At 40.3% G+C, this 18,101-nt stretch overlaps 1 protein-coding gene across 1 annotated transcript in view; it reads left to right on the top strand.

Annotated features, from left to right (window-relative positions):
- The first annotated feature begins 467 nt into the window (after window positions 1–467).
- Window positions 468–18,101, top strand: part of LOC120230486 (complement receptor type 1-like) — a 34,974-nt gene continuing 17,340 nt past the window's right edge. Inside the window, exons 1-3 of the mRNA XM_039230068.1 lie at window positions 468–666; window positions 9,724–9,903; window positions 10,555–10,654. Of these exons, the coding sequence (XP_039085999.1) occupies window positions 549–666; window positions 9,724–9,903; window positions 10,555–10,654 (398 nt within the window). The 5' untranslated portion in view covers window positions 468–548. The remainder of the gene's footprint in view (window positions 667–9,723; window positions 9,904–10,554; window positions 10,655–18,101) is intronic.

Raw genomic sequence — 18,101 nt, 5'->3', positions numbered from 1 at the left:
ATATGCAAATAGCGACTTACCTTGAGGTGCTCTTTTTTTTTTTCTTCTTTCCTTCGGGAGGGGACCCTACCACAGTATATCTCAATTCAGTATAAAGGAATTAGTTTCTCCTATACGCGGTACATGTTGCCCCAAACTGTGGCTTTAACACAAGGAACGGGCATTTCGTTTGCTGACCTAGGCACTTGGATTCTTGCCCAGGGGCAAAGCCATGCGGGGGCTGAGCCCCGAGAATCCACCGCCTTTCCCTGGAGCCGCCCATCGTCCACGCGAACGCCATCGAGGAAAGGAAGCACCACCGAGCGGTGCTCCTGCAGATGGGTCCCGGCGGTGGTCTCGGAAGCGAATGCGTTAGAAATGATGCAAATGAAGAGTAAACAAGACTTCGCCCCTTAAAGGGAAGCTGCGGTCAAAGTCTTCCTCCCCGTCCCCCCCGGCCGCTCTCCCCACACTCCGGGTGCGAGCCGGCGAGCACGTTGCCGCTCTCATCTCTCTCCGCTGCGCTTTCCTTCGAGGTCGCACCTGCTGGCTGGAGGTGCCCGGGGAGCATGGGAGCCTCTTCGCCAAGGAGCCCGCAGCCTCTCGGGCCGCCGGCTCCCCCTCTCTCCTGCTCCGGAGGAGCCCTGCTGGCCGTTCTGGTGCTGCTTGCGCTGCCGGCAGCCTGGGGTGAGATGCGGGGCTGGGCGCTCGGGTCCCCAGGGTGGCTCGAGAAGGCAGGTAGACTCTGGGATCCCCGCCCGTGGCGGGGCCCCAGGGGCCTCTGGGTGATCCCCCTCTGCTGGGGTTTGCGTTGTGCACCGGTGATGACGAACAGGTGCGGGAGCAAATCCGTGCCTTTGTCTGTTAACAGAGGCCGGCGAGAGCCCAGTGTGGTGCTGACCCTAGCAAAGAAAGGGGCGCTGGAGATGCGGCCGCCTTGGGTTCTAATCCTAGCAAGTTCTTAACCGTGAGGAAGGTTACTACACCTGTCGGAGTCTGTTTCCTTTTCTGTGTGGTGGGAACACCGATTTCTACCTCGTGGTGTTACCTAAGTAGCATCAAGTGTGTCCAGGGGTCTAACGGGGCGCCTGGCACTTAATCAAGTTCTTTCCTCCAGCCGTTACTTCTGAACTTTGTGCGTGAGGGTGTTTGGACAAGCAGTCCTGCGGGTGCCGTTTTCACCGAAAACTGCCTTGCGGCTGCCTGGCTGCGCGCCATTCACACCCCAAACCACCACGTGCACTTACTGAGCGCCGACGAGAAACTAAGTCCCGACGGCTGCGCTCGGGGTTAGAAGAGCCAGGGAAGCTTCAGAAGCCTTCGTGCCACTAGTTGCAGATGGAAGGGAAGAGTAGAGATGTTTACACAGTGCGGCATTTTGGTCGTGTGTTTTGTAGAAAATAAAGCCTGTTATAATTAACTGGAAATGTTGAGGTTACACCTTCCCCCTCCTTCCTTCCTTTTAAATAGGTAAACGTTTTCAGTTTGAACCCTTCTCTTCTTATTTTTGGCTTTCTGGGAAGTCCTCGTTGCTTGGACCCATTGGTAACGTCTCAGTTGAAATGAGAGTCTTAATTATTTTTGTCCAACCTCTTCTTGACACCTGAGTTTGTTCTCTGCTGTCACTAGACATTGTGCGTTCCCATTAGGCTTTGTGCATTCATTGCGCGTTCAATTATTTATGCCTTCGAAGAGAGTAAGGGAAAAGGAAAACCGAGCTTCCACAATAGTTGTTATTAATAGACCTCCTAAAGTAACCTGCCAGGTGAAGATCCGTGATAAAGCCTAAAGTTTTATTTCTAGAAGAGAAGCAAGCCAAGTATATTAAGCAGTCTAGGGTCAATGCGTAGGAATTTTTGTGCACCTGTTGAATATATCTAGCCCTCTTCTTATTGGAATGTTAATTGCAAAAAAAAAAAAAATTACTAAGGTTATCATAATAACCTGAAAATGTGAAAAAGCTTAAACCAAACACCATCTAGTAATTTACTTGCCAAAGGAATTTAGATAAAACGGTTATGGAATGCTGACAGTGTACATAGCACTTTGGACTTTATGAGAGAGCAATTTCTTCAGGGTGCATTCGTGTAGAAGCTGCGTGGTGGGGCTTTATGAGCTTTCCTTAATTAGGAGGCCAGGGTGCTGTTTTTTGTCCACCTCTGCTACTGGCTAGCTGTGGGCCTGGGGCCTGGCAACTCAATCACATCCCTGACTTCCAGTGTCCATACCTAGAAAATGACCATAATCCACATCCTGCCATGTGAGAAGACTACTGTGAAAATCAGATGAGGTAGTGGAGTGTCTGTGATTGTGTTTCGTAACTGAAAAGCCCCTGCAGATCTGGGAAACCGTGAGTAGGAACTTCCATGTCGAGGGCCTAAAGACCACAGCTTGCCTCAAACGGGGGACATCTCAGCTTTGATGATCAGAGAAGGCAGAGAGCGAGGAACGAGGCCTTAGCAGCATTTAAGGAGTGAATCCAAAAATGGTTGTACAGGAGAAAACAACAGAGATAGTTGTTCTATATACAAATGAGCACCCTCAGGGTGCCGGGGCCGTACGGATTGCAGGCCAGACTCTGGCGCCCTCTCCTGGTCCTCGGGGCAGATCTCACTTTATTGCCCTGCTGGGTAAAGAGGAGAGGTAGAAAGGATGGGAAATCCTGTTGGCTTTCTGTGATTTGTCACCTATTTCACTTTACATGTGCTCAGATGAGTAGGCTTATGGTTTATTTGGCCTCGTTTTATGTAATATAACCTTTACAATTGCACGAGTAACTTCAAAGTTTTTCCACATAGAAACGGAATGAAGTTAATTCTCATAAGGCTGACTTAACCAAACAAGAAAATGGCATCGCTGACAATCCCTTCCGTGAACGGACACGCGCAGATGTGCGCACACGCAGACACACGCAGGCACACACATATCCAAGCTCTGTGCTAAAGACACTAAGAGGAAGAATCATTGTCAGTCTAATCACAACCAGAAGTTGACAAAATCAAAAGGTGAAGAAAGTATCAAGACTACTTGAAACGGTAGCTTTTCATCCACTCATGTGAACAGAGAAACTCATTTTGACTATTTTGCCCCTTTAGACATTAATTATAATTTGCCATCATGATTAGCAAAGCATTTAAAATGTTTCCTTCATCTCTATCATATATTTTAAAATTTGTGTTTATGTACAACATGTGATACTATATATTTTTATAAATATGAAATTATTACATATAAGTAATTAAATATATTTACTATTTTAATATACGATATGTGTAATATCGTTCTGTTATATAACAATGTTATATAAATTATGTTACATTTATGTATATAGCATGGCATATTACAATGTGTTATATAATTAATGTATATAATGACATTATATATTATATATGTGAGATTTATTAAGCTGTATAATATGAATATAATTTAATGTATAGTATTACATTGTTATAGTTTGTATATATAGTTTATAAGTAATTTGTAATGTACATCAATCTGTATAATAGATATATCATTTTATCTAATACATTAATATAGATATATCATTTTATCTAATGTCTTACATATAATATCATATTCCAAACTACATATTATGATACATATTATAGATTACATTAGATTACATAATATACCAAATATAATATGTAGTATGCTAATATTATAAAATATATAATTATTTTAAAATATTAAATACAAATATGCAAAAAAATTAATGCATTTCTTTTCCATTAACTGATAGAGGTGTTTCAATAAAACAGTTGCAAATCTTTTCATAAAAGACTAGAAGGTCTGCAGACTGGACAGGTGGACAGTTCATGTTTGAACAGAGACATGGAGGTAATAATAAGTAAATTGTGTTTCTAGCACAGAATAAATCAATCTGCCTTGAATGGAAAGTTTGAATTGGGAGTATTTCAAAGTCGACTGTGTCACCCAGGACAAAAGCCATAGCGAGATGACAGTATACACCCACTAGACTAGCTAAAATATTAAAAATTGACCGTCCAGTATTGGCAATAAGATGAAGTAACTGGAATGCCTGCTGGTTGGTAAAATGATACAACCCCTTTGGAAAACAGTTTGGCAGTTTCTTAAAAAGTTGAACACAATTGTATCATATGACTGAGCATGTTAGCCCTACGTATTTACTCAAGAGACATAAAGCATGTGATCACACAAAGACTTGTCCAGAATTTTTACAGTGGCCTCGCTTGTAATAGCCCACAACTAGAACAATCCAAATGACCTTCAACAGCCAAAGAGATGAACTAAATTAAGCATATTTGTACAACTGAATACTACTGAGCAAAAAGAAATAATTTTTTAAATATATGCAACAACCCAGATGAATCTCAAAATAATTTTCTATGCAAAACCTAGACCAATAGAAAAGAAAAAAAATGCCAACTGAGTGATTTGGTTTATATGAAATTCTACAAAGTCAATTTGGTCTGTAGTAAGAAGAAGCAGGTCAGAGATCACCTGGAGGAGGCAGTGGAGAGATGGATGCATTACAAAGGGATGTGAGGAAACTAGAGGGAGTGGGATGGAAATGTTTATCTCCATTGTGGTAATCATTTCATGGTACATATACGTGTCAAAAGTCATCAAACTGAATACTATAAATATTTTTCAATTATTGTATTTAATATACTGTAAAGCTATGCAGAAGAGTTTTTTAAAATAAAATATGGTAGATCTTGAGTTTACAGAGTTTACGTTAATATGCTTATTATAGGAACAAACCATAATTTGAGGGATTGGAAATGAAGGAGGAAAAGGAAGCTAGGTCAAGCTTTCTCCAGTAAAGATTCATACGTTCTTTTTTATTAGGGCTATTATCCAAATTTGCATATTTACTTTTACCTCACAGCTAGTAAGTACAGGCACTGGGTCCAAGTCCAGCTCTGTATGAATCCAGTTTATAACACTATAAACCATGGTCTTTTATATTAGTTTCTTATTGCTGCTGTAACAAGTTACCATGAGCTTAATGGCTTAGAACGACAGAAATTTATTCTCTTACAGTTCTGGACCCATTCTCAAATGGGCCCACAAGGCTGTGTTCCTTCTGGAGGATCCGATATTGTGGGAAACAAAGGCAAATGAAAAGCTTAATGCCTGAAGCCCATTGACAAGTCTTTGAAACAGGCAGAGTGACCTTCCTCTGGGAGCTCAGCTGCCTCAAGGGCAAAAGGGAATCCTAGCTTAACATTACCTACTGCCCCCCCCCCAAACAAGGATCCTGTAAGTTACTTTATCCAAAGTTTTCCTTTGAAAACTTCCTTTATCTCAACCCCCAGCCCCCAGATATATGCTGGCAATCACGCTCCAAGCTCATGGCCCACTTATGTAAATCTGAAGGGTCTCATGACTGAGTCTTTACTAGACAGTAATAAACGACCTTTTCAAACCAGCGGCTAGCCCCTCAAGGTCCTGGAAAACCTTGCTTGCAAAATTCCTTAGAGACTTACATTCTCCCTAACCCGTCCTAACTTGAAGGTACATAACCAGTCACCCATGACAACCCCGGACAGCTCTTTCTGCCCATGGGTCCTGTCCCCGTGCTTTAATAAAATCACCTTTTTGCACCAAAAGCATCTTGAGAATTCTTCCTTGGCCATCAACTCTGGACCCCCACCACTCCAAAACCCCATCACCAAGGGAGATTAGGTTTCCTTGCTCTTTTCTCTTCCAGAGACTGCCTGCATACTTTAGCTCATGGCCACCTTTCTCTACCTTCAAAGCCAGAAATGCAGTTTCTTCAGTTTCTTCAACTCTCCTTCCTCTGTCTTCTTTGACCCTTTGCCTCCCTCCTTTAAGGACATTTGTGATTACATTTAGGGCCTATCCAGATAATCCAGGGTATTCTTCTCATCTCAAGATTCTTAATTGAGTCACAACTGCAAAGCCCTGGTGCCATGTTAGGTAACATTCACAGGATCCCAGGATTAGGGGTTGGAAGACTTTGGGAGCTCATCATGTAGGCAACCACACATTTCTACAGATTTCCAAAATCTCAGCTGAGCCTGCTGAGAGAATCCATTACCATTAGGGTCCAGTTTAGTTGCAAATGGCTGTAGCCCAGCAATGTGTGTGTACTTTGAATGTGACTAATGGGAGCTTAAGATATATGTAGGATTTAAAAACATAATCATGATAGAACAAGGACAGGAGGAAAGTAGTTAGAATTTTCTACGGTTCTTATGTTGATGGGGAAATGAGAATTGTTCATTGAATATTAATATGGTGAAAATGCACACCATCTTTAAAGGAACAGTAAAAGAGTGTGTAACAAATAATCTAATTAAAATAAATAATAAAATAATAAATATAATTCATAATCAAAATGAAGGCAAAATAGAAGAGAATAAAAGAATATAGAAAATGAAGGACAAATACAAATCAAATAGTAAAATGATACATCTAGTCCCAAATATATCAACAATTATATTAAATACGCATAGACAATTCTGCTTTATTTTTTGTTGTTATTTTGAGAGAGAGAGAGAACACAAGCAGGGTTGGGGCGGGGGGGGCGCGGAGAGAGGATCCCAAGCAGGCTCTGCACAGTCGGTGTGGAGCTGGATGCAGGACTTGAACTCACTAACCGTGAGATCATGACCTAACCCAAATCCGAGAGTCCAACGTTCAACTGACTGAGCCACCCAGGCACCCCAACAATTCCACTTTGTCTTTTTTTTTAATGTTATATTTATTTCTGAGAGAGAGAAAGAGAGACAGCATGAATAGGGGAGGGTCAGAGAGCGAGGGAGACACAAAATCTGAAGCAGGCTCCAGGCTCTGAGCGGGCTGTCAACACAGAGCCCGATGCGGGACTCCAACCCACGAACCATAGGATCATGACCTGAGCCAAAGTTGGATGCTTAACCGACTGAGCCACCCAGAAGCCCCAATTCCACTTTAAAGACAAAGACTAGCACACTGCTGCATTTCCCAGACTGTGGACTGGAGTGCCCTGGGAGCCTCCATGATCTTACAGGAGGCATATTTTAAATTTTAGTGGAGGGGCACCTGGGTTTCTCAATGAGTTGAGCATCCGACTTCAGCTCAGGTCATGATCTCCTGGCTTGTGAGTTTGAGCCCCAACTTGGGCTTTTTGCTGTCAGCCTGTCAGTGCAGAGCCTGCTTCAATTCTTCTGTCCCCACCCCTCCCCCCCACAACCCTCCCCGGCTTGCACTATCCCAAAAAATAAATAAACATTTATAAATAGATAGATAGATAGATAGATAGATAGATAGATAAATTTTCAGTGGAAACACAGAAATATTCAGTATCTCTCAGATACTATGCAAACTACTAGCTCCCAGTCCCTCCTGGTTCCATGGGATTTCAGTTGATTCCTTTTATTTTTTTCTCAGTAGTTTCCTTTCAGTGACATCAAATCATTGCAAAACTGGGTTTTCAGCAGTGGCTGTGATACAGCATCAAATAAAAACGATTGTAGAAGAGGAAACCGGGCAGTGGTTTACAATTCTAAGGTTTGAGAAGTTGAACAGCGCTCAACATCCCATTCTTCAGAATTGTGGACACAAGACTTATTAAGTTGTTAGAACCTAATTATTTAACAAACGAAACTGTAAGGTATTTCCATTTTGGGCTAGGAATGATGTGGAAAAATCACTGAGATCCTCAGGGCACTGTGAACTGAGGAAGTTGGGGAACGCTTATCATAATGAATTAAAAATAAAAAATAAGTGTTCCCTACAAAAGAAACAGTATACATATTCAGAGACAGAATGGATGAACACAAAAAAATGAAAACATGCTGTGACAAAAACAAACCAAAAGAATGCCGATTTAGCAAATGTGGCATCATAACAATTTTGTCTTCAAATTATCATTGTGTGTTTATATTTAAAACAATTATTGATGCACTGAGGACTAAATCCACAGTCTTATTATTTGCATTTTATCTGTCCTGGATTCATTATTAGAAATAAAGAGAGGTATTTTCTAATGATAAAATGGCCAATCTAGCACAAAATATAATAAAGTTTTTAAGGTTAAAAATGGAAGGAATGAGAAGAAGAAATAAATGTACGATAAGATGGCATATTTTAACACAATTCTTAGTAGAGTAAGCAGATTGTGTCAAAGCATATTTGAACAAATCAGATTAACAGACTGGGCCTCATTGACATACCAGAACCCTGCACCCACTGTGGACAAAATTTTTCTTTTAAGTTTATTTAATTGTTTTTAGAGAGACAGAGACAGACAAGTAGGGGAGAGGAGCAGAGAGAAAGAGAAAGAGAGAGACAGAGACAGACAGAGACAGAGACAGAGAATCCCAAGAAGGCTCTACACTGCCAACACAGAGCCTGTGCAGGGCTCAAACATATGAAGCCTAAAGATCACGACCTGAGGTGAAAACAAGAGTCTGACGCTTAACTGACTGAGCCACCAGGTGTCCCTGCAAACACATATTTTTTTTTACAAGAAATGTGATACAGTTGCCTCAGTTGACCATATGCTGAGCAATAAAACAAGCCTTGATCAATTTCATAATAATAAACATTCAGCTAATAAATACAATAATAATTATGCAGCTAAAAAAATTCTTCAGATGTTTGTAAATTACTCAAACTATTCCTAAATAAACCATGGATCAATGAACAAATCATAAGGGCCATCATCAAATACTTCAAACTGAAAAAAAATGAAATACGAGACATCAAAATTTGTAGAGTGCAGCTAAATATTTGCTTAGGATAAAAATAATAGTCTGCCTATTTCAGAAACAGTTGAAAGCAGTGGAAACTAATTTGACAATAAACTATATGTAAAAAAAAAACAACAGTTGAAAGCTGAAAATTTTTTAAAAATCTAATCATCTCAGAAAGTTTATATTTTAAAAAAGAACAGCAAATAAACTCAAGAAAACTGTAGTAAAGATAAAGATAAGAACAAATCAACAAAGCCAAGAGTTGATTCTTTGATTAAATTGACCAAATGATTGTAGGGAGTATGAAGAGGAATAGACGATTTTTCAAAAACAGAAAAGAGGCGCCTGGGTGGCTCAGTTGGTTGAGAATCCGACCTCAGCTGAGGTCATGATCTCCCAGTTTTCGAGTTGGAGTCCCACATCAGGCTCACTGCTCTCAGTGCAGATCCTGTTTTGGATCTTTTGTCGCCTTCTCTGTGCCCCTGCCCCATGTGAGCTCTCCCTCTCTCAAAAATAAATAAACATTTAAAAAATAAAAAAATTTAAAAAACACCGTAAGAGATTTCCAAATCTACAGTAAAATGATATTTTTCCAACAGATATTTCTTCTTGATTACATACTGTTTGACTCTAAAAATTTTATTACCTTAACTTAAACCTATTAGGCCTGAAAGGGAGATAGCTGAGTCTACTATTTAATTCAAAATCTGCATTTTTACATATATGTTTTCATAAAGTAAAGTACAGCTTTAGTTGTTGAGGCTTGTCTACAAAGCATGTGATGAAATTTCCTCGAAATTACATATATATACATATATGTATATATACGTACGTATATATATCTTAATTGCCTTCAAAATAGTGAAGACTTTTTTAAGTGGGTAGATACTGACTTAAAAAGCTTATATCTAAGATCTCTATTAAGAGAAGCAATCATTTTCTCATTATTAAGGTGTTCTTTTTCTGTGATCACATCTATGAAGCATACCGGAGAAAAAGAGCAGAGTAGAAGTTTCTCCAATAACTTTGATGTCCCTGTGGTCTTGGTCTCCAGGTCAATGCACAGCCCCAGCATGGATTCCTTTTGCCAGGCCGGCAAAACCAATTGACAAGTCTGAGTTTCCCATTGGAGCATCTTTGAACTATGTGTGCCGCCCTGGTTACTACAGGAAAGAGTTCCGTATCACCTGCCAAAAGAACTTGACCTGGTCAAGTGCTGAAAACAAATGTGAACGTAAGTACCTCTAGGCTGAGAATTCCACCGTGCCAGTTAAACATCCATAAGAGCTGTTTCCATTGTTCAGATTCAATTGTTTGGAGCTAAGACACATAGGACTTGATAAGTTTGCCTGGAGGATAGCAGATGTGAGAGTTATTCTTGATGTCATATCTTTCTACTGCTTTGACTTCCTGACACCTTCATTACAAGTTCAATTCATGAGAAGTGACTGTCACAAGGCATGACTGAGGAAAATTCTCCATTCATTAGAGGTTCCCCGTTGTCACCACTGAAACTAAATAACGAATTACCTCGAGGAAAGGAAAGAAAAGTGTAGGTGGGGAGAAAATCCCATACTTTGAGACTTTAATTTATACTGGTTGAATTACAAAGCAAACACTTTGGGTATAAGGGAAGTTTACCTTTTTCTGGAAGGCACAATATGAGGATGAGATAGATCTGGAGGGGGGCTCTTTTTGAAAGTGGTGCTTAGTAGGTGACTGGTGCTGAGGCAGTTTTGTAAGTTTCTTCGGGGTGGCAAAAGCTATGGAGCTACAAATGCTTTTCAGTAAAGGTTGAGACAGCCAGGTTGGGACCTTATGTACTTACTAAGAGAAGTTTGGAGTGTTCCATATCCGGTTCACAAATTCTCCTTCTCTCCCATAGGTAGGTCATGTGGCAGTCCTCCAGAACCCACAAATGGCAAAACGATTGCTAATGGAGACACCAAGGTTGGATCAACTGTGAACTATGCTTGTAATGAAGGGTGAGTTGGCAGCAGCATTGTTTGGGATGACAGTTCCAGAATTGTAGTACCAGTCTCTAAACAATACTCTTAGAAAGTTTACCTGTCCATTAAAAACATAACAATAAGAGGGGTGCCTGGGTGGCTCATTTGGTTAAGCTTCTGATTCTTGGTTTTGGCTCAGGTCATGCTCTTGATGTTGTGAGTTCAAGCCCGGCCTCGGGCTTTGCACTGACGTTGAAAAGCCTGCTTGTGATTCTCTCTCCCTCCCTCTCTCTCTGCCTTTCCCCTGCTCTCTCTCTCAAAATAAATAAACTTAAAAAAAGAAGTTAAAAAAATAGCAATAAGATTTCTAAGTAGAAGTGGTGGCTTGAATCGCGGCATTCAACTCTGCCTGAAATGACTAAACAAATATTGGGAAAATGGGAAAAAATATATATCTGTGCTAGAAACTTGCGGGTGGAGAGGAAAGATGCCCTACTGGACAACAAATTAATGTACCTAAAACCAAGTGAAGCATTCATTCAATGGGAAGGACCAGCTCTCTCAAGAAGTAAATGGAACAAACATTAGTTGATGCATGCATATATTCTTGCCCCAATGCCACCAGAACTAGAGATGCTGGACTCAGAAGTCGGAAAGAATGATTTGTTTGGGATGAGGGAGCTGATGTGGACAGGCAAATTTCAATTGTTATAGCACCTCTTCGGAATGCACACACCACAGAAATCTTGCTGTGGGCATATTCTTGGCTTATCCTTAAGGGAGACAACCACTTCAGGAAAGAAGTAGAGAGACTGCTTTACCTTAGATCTTAAACTTTGCTTTGTTTTTATTATTTTTTGCTTACTTAAAATACATTTACTATAGCATAAGCAATAACAATAACATGAACTTCAATGTATATATTACCCACCTTAAGAAGCATTGTTAGTAGCTTGGAAGCCTCCTATGTGCCTTTCCCAATTCCCATTCCACTTCCAAAATTGATCTGGAAGTAATGACCATCAGGAATCCTGTGTTGTTCATTGCTTTGCATTTGTTTCCCATTGTCCCCCGTACATACTACAACTCAGTTTATATTCAGCTTTCCATAGTGTAAGCTTTATGTCGTTGGCATGATATGCTATGTACTTCTCTGCAACTGGCCTTTCTGCTTAACAGTTTGTTTCTGACAATTTCCTATGTGGTTGTGGTTAATTCATTTTCACTTAGGAGAGTATTTCCTTGTGTGAGTATGCCACAATTTACTTTTTGCTTGCTTGTTATATTTGTATTGTTGCCATTTTGTTTTGCTTTTTCTGTTTTGGCTATTCCTGCTATGAATATACATGTCTCCTAGTGCACATGTACAAAAGTTTCCCTAGGACAGTGGCTTTCAAACTTCTCTTACTGTGATCCACAGCTAAGAAATATAGTTCTCTCTCTCTCTCTGTCTCTCTCTCTGTCTCTCTCTGTCTGTCTCTGTCTCTGTCTCTCTCTCTCTCTCACACACACACACACACACACGTTTATATAAATTAAAAGTTACTGAAAACTTCTCACCACTTCTAATCAATATTGTACTGGAGGTTCAAGCCAGGACAATTAATCAAGAAAAAGAAGCAGAAAGCATCCAAATTGGAAGGAAGAATTAAAACAATTTCTGTTGGGAGGCACCTGGGTGGCTCAGTTGGTTAATCCGACTTTGGCCCAGTTCATGATCTCACGGTTCAAGCCTTGCATCGGGCTCTGTGCTGACAGCTCAGAGCCTGGAACCTGCTTCAGATTCTGTGTCTCCCTCACTCTCCAACCCTCCCTTACTCATGCTCTGTCTCTCACTCTCTCTCTCAAAAATAAACTTTAAAGCATTTTAAAAAAACAATGTTTTTGAAAATGATGTGTGTTGTATAGAAAATCCTAAAGAGTGTACACACACACACACACACACACACACCAAAAATCATATTACAGCTAATAAATAATTCAGCAATATTCAGGATATCAGACTAGTGCACAAAATTAAATTGCATTTCTATACACGAGCAATAAACAATCTGTGAATGAAATTAAGAAACCAATGCCACTTACAATCACATCAAAAAAATAACTTAGAAATAAGCTGAACCAAAGAAGTATAAAATTAGGGGCGCCTGGGTGGCTTAGTCGGTTAAGCGTCCGACTTTCGCTCAGGTCATGATCTCGCGGTTCGTGGATTCGAGCCCCGCGTCGAGCTCTGTGCTGACTGCCAGCTCAGAGCCTGGAGCCTGTTTCAGTCTGTGACTCCCTCTCTCTCTGACCCTCCCCTGCTCACGCTGTCTCTCTCTCTCTCCTAAAAATAAATAAAACATTAAAAAAAAAGAAGTATAAAATTATACACTGAAGATTATGAAATATTTTTGAAAACAAAGTTAAAGAGGATCTGCATAAATGGAAAGATATCTTATATTCATAGACTGGATGACTTAATATTGTTAATATTGCAATAATATTGAATATTATAGAATTATAAAATATTGATCTCACCAAATTGATCTACAGATTTAATACAATCCCTATATATCGAGCATCCTTTTGCAGAAATTGACCAGCTGATCCTAAAATTCTTACGGAAGTGCAAGGCACCCATCCGATCAAAACAATCTTAAAAAAACAGAACTACTCAGTTTCAAAACTTAATATAAACCTACAGCAATCAAGAATGTGTGATACTGGCATAAAGACAGATGGATAGATCAATAAAACAGAATTGGAATCCAGCAGTAAAACCATACATTTATGATCAACTATTTTTCAACAAAGGCACCAAGACTGTTCAATGGTAAAAGAAGAACCTTTCCAACAACTGGTCCTGGGGCAACTGAATAACCAAGTACAAAAGAGTGATGTAGGAGGAATGAATGTCATGAATTATGCTAACGGATGAAACCTGAAATGTTTGAGGAACCCAACTTGGTCTGGAAGTACAATAAATATTTTCTATATATTGCTAGATCTGTTTTATAATATTTTATTTCAGATTTTTTTCTTTTATTCACATAAGTATGATAGGCCTAATAATTTACCATTCTCACGCTGTCTGTGTCTGGCCTTACAACCAATTTATCCTCATAAAATGAGCAAAGTGTGTTTCTTTTCTAGAGCAAGCTTGATCTATCAATTTCCCCCCAATTTCCTCTTGTATTTCTGGGTTTTGTTTTATATATTTGAGGCTATGTAATTAGGTGCATATACACTTAATACTACCATATCTTCCAAGAGCATTATGCTTATTATGTTGATTGTAAGAAGCTCCAGTTCCAGGACAAGATGGGCAGATTCACTTTTCTCTGCATGTCTCTCTACGTGTAACTAAATACCCTGGAAACTGTTCAACATGCAGCCATAAAAGGACTACAAAAGGTGGAAAGAAGATGGGCTGGAGGACCACAGAACTTAAAGAATGACACCATAGTGAGGTCCCTGGATTTTCCTTTTATCTCTTAGACTGGGTACTTAGAAGGAACACAGTCCTGAATATTCAGCAGGCAGGGAGAGAGGGAGAGAGAAGCCTGTTCTCTGGGCAAAGGGCTGGGAAAAGGGAAGCTTAGTGGGGATGTAGTGGGGAGACACATTAGTAGTGATAGTGGCCCTTCTGCCCACATTAGCAGCATAAGCAGAAATCAGAAATCAGGGATGGGGTCAGGAGGCATCTATCCTTCTCCTTCTTCCTTGAGGCACAGCACCAAGAAGCAGCAGGTCCCCAGATCAGCAGCAGCTGTATCAATGGGAGAACCTGGGCTCCAGTCCCAATGATAATTTTATCTCATGCCCCACACCAGCCAGCAGCAGTGAGCTCTATTCCGCCTCTAGTGACAGTATCAACAGAGCCAGTTGGTGAGATCTAGACTTCAACCCAGAAGAGAAGGGAAACCAGGTTCAAAGTTTCTTGCTCCTCCATGCAGTCATGCAGTAGGAGAGAGCTTCCCAGATCCATGACTCCTAATTCTCCACCCAACAGCAAAATGCAGCCTACACAGGTGCTTCCCTCCCCTGGTAGCCACAACACAAACGAAAGGGGAGCTCCACCCTCCCCAGATAACCAGAGAACAGGCCGGAGGAGGGTTCCTCTCCATGCAAGGGTTGAACATCTCCCATGCCTCACCTAGTGATAGCAGGAAGTTCAGAGAAGCACCTCTGCTGTCCCAGGCAGCAGTAGCAAGGATGTGTCAGGAACTGCATTGGAGCCAGGAGAATGAAGCAGAGAACAGAATAGCCCTGCAAGACTGGAAAATTAAATTGTCGTTGGAACTAAACCCCACCCCCCAAATAGGCCAAAATCTACACACTACCCTCAAGAGGGTGATTACATGCTAAAATCGATTTAAATAAGAGTGAGAGTCTCTTAACACAATATCCCCAGTGTTCAGGATACAAGAGAAAATCACATGTCACATTAAGAACTGGGAAGAACACAACTTGATTGAGAAAAGATAATCAATACCATACCACAAATGATTCCAATACCAAGATGAATTAAATGTTGTCGCTATCTAACAAAGAATTTAAATCAGCCTTATTCAAATTGCTTCAATAAGTAACTACAAATTCCCTTAAAAAAAATCTTAAAGCCAACCAAAGAGAAAGGACATACAACTTACAGGGGAACACAATTTGAATGGCAGTGGATTTATTATCTGAAAATATGGAGACCAGAAGGAAGGGGCACACCTATTTCAAATACAAAAGAAAGTAACTTATAAACTGTGAACTCTCTCTCTTTAAAAATATTCATTGCACTGCTTGGTATAGAGAAGGCACTCAATAATTATTGTTGAATAAATGAATGAATGAAACTAAAAAAAAATTCACTGCATACCTGGAATAAATCCCCATTGGTTATGGTATATGATTCTTTTTATGTTACTGTTGGATTTGATTTGTTAATACTTTACTGAAGATTTTTTACCATCTATAAAATGTTAGCAAATCAAACCCAGTAATGCATTTAAAAAATTGCATTTTTTTTTACCACAGTGGAAACTACTCCAAGTATGCAAGACAGATTCAACATTCAAAACTCAATCAACATAATCAACCATATAAACAGGATAAAGAAGAAAAACATTTTTAATTTTTAAAAACATGTTTTATTTATTTATTTTAAGAGAGAGAAAGAGTGGGGGAGGGGCAGAGAGAGAAGAGGAGAGAGAATCCCAAGCCATCTCCACACTGTTAGTACAGAACCCGATGTGGGGCTCTTCCTGGTGCACTGTGAGATCACGACCTGAGATGAAACTGAGTCAGACACTTAACCGACTTAGCTACCCAGGCTCATTTTAATTTATATGCTCAAAGTAGAAAATGTATATGCTCATATCAGTTGTCTCAGAAAATGCAGTTGACAAAGTCCAATAACAAATCATGATAAAAACAGCAACTTAGGAATAGAATTGAACGAGTCTGAAGTCAAGATATAAGCTGGTTGCTTGCTCCTGGAGGCTCTAAGGAAGAATTTATTCCATGCTTTTCTCCTAGCTTCTGGGGGTTATCAGCAGTCCTTGGTATCACATCTCTCCATCTCTGCCTTGTTCTCACATGGCTTTGCCTCTATATGTGTTAACATTGTCTTCCCTCTGTGTGTCTCTTTGTCTAAATATCCTTCTTCCTTTGAGGACACCAGCCATTGGATTAGGGCCCCTGCTAATCCAGAGTGACTTCATCTTAACTCTGTTATATCTGGCAAGACCTTATTTCCAAATAAAGTCAGATTCTGAGGTTTCAGGACATAAATTTGGAGGCATAGAACCTAGAATGGATATGAATGGACATGTCATTGAGGAGAATATAAAGATGGGATGTAAGTACATGAACAGATTCTCAGCTTCATTAGCCATTAGGAAAATGCAAACTAAAACAACACAGTGGGGTTCCTGGGGTGCCTGCGTGGCTCAGTCGGTTGAGCATCAGACTCTTTTTTTTTTTATTATTTTTATTTTTGAGAGAGCACAAATAGGGAAGGGGCAGAGAGAGGGGGACAGAGGATCCGAAGCAGACTCTGTGCTGGCTAGCTGATGGCAGTGAGCCCTATGCGAGGTTTGAACTCATGAACCGCAAGATCATGACCGGAAGCCAAAGTCAGATGCTCAACCGACTGAGCCACCCAGGTGCCCCGAGGGTTCAACTCTTTAGATCAGCTCAAGTTGTGATTGTAGGATGGAGCCCTGAGTCAGGGTCCGTGCTGAGAGTGGAGCCTTCTTGGGATTTTCTCTCCCTCTCTCTCTGCCCCTCTCCCATCAAAATAAATAAATAAACATGAAAAAAAAAACAATGACACAATACTACACACATATTTGAATGACAAAAATGCAAGCTAGTGAAAACCCCAAATGTTACTAACATGGATGTAGAGGAACTGGATCACTCATCATTGCTGATAGGAATGTCAAACAGTAAACCCACTCCGGAAAGCAGAAATGAACGATCAAGCCATGAAAACACCGGGAGGAAACTTAAATGCATTTTACCAAGTGCAAGAATCAAATCTGACAAAAGTTGTATGATGCCAGGTAAGTGGCATTCTAAAAAAGAAAATATGGAGTAGAAAGATCGGTAGTTGCCAGAGATTGCGGAAAGGGAGAGGCAAATAGGCAGAGCTCGGAAGATTTTAGGACAGTGAAACTACTCTGTGTGAGACTGCAATGGTAGATATGTGTTATTATACATTTGTCCAAACCCATACAATGTGCAGCACATGGGAGGTTCTGCATGTATGTGCAAAGGGAGTATATGATAAATGCCTGTACCTTCTGCTTGATATTTCTGTGAACATGAAACTGCTCTTTTTAAAAACGTTTTATTTATATCTGAGAGAGAGAGACAGCATGAGCAGGGGAGGGTCAGAGAGAGAGGGAGATACAGAATCTGAAGCAGGCTTCAGACTCTGAGCTGTCAGCACAGAGCCAGAAGCAGGGCTCGAGCCAATGAACTGTGAGATCATGACCTGAGCCAAAGTCAGACGCTCAACCGACTGAGCCACCCAGGCGCCCCCTGAAACTGCTCTTAAAAATAGTCTATATTAAAAAAAGCTGCATAGATGAAAATACACATGCACCAAGACACACAAATTAGCACAAACACAACTGAGGAAATTTGAACAAAGTTGGCAGGTCATACCTATGTCAATATCCTGGTTTTAATATTCCACTACACTGTTTTGCAAGACATTATCAATGGGGGGGAATATGCCACATTTTATGGCAAACTTTGAATACTTTGTGGTGTACTAAGTGAGAGTTTCTGCCTTTACCATTTTAAATATGAAATCATTGTTGGACTTTTGTTGTTCTGTTTGGATTTCCTTTGGTTCGAAGTTGATGAGTCTTAAATACGGTAGGTTTCTACAAAAACTTGGCATAAAGTAAAGAAGAGAGAGCCCATTGAGTCGAGAAAGCATGAAGAAAAAAATTTGAAGTCCAAACAAAGACATGCAATTTGGGAAAGTGATAGT

This window comes from Hyaena hyaena, unplaced genomic scaffold, assembly GCF_003009895.1.
Source record: "Hyaena hyaena isolate Hyena2069 unplaced genomic scaffold, ASM300989v1 scaffold_43, whole genome shotgun sequence".
NCBI classification, from domain to species: Eukaryota; Metazoa; Chordata; class Mammalia; order Carnivora; family Hyaenidae; genus Hyaena; species Hyaena hyaena.
Note: the sequence above shows the minus strand (reverse complement) of the source record. Positions and strands in the feature narration are given on the sequence as shown.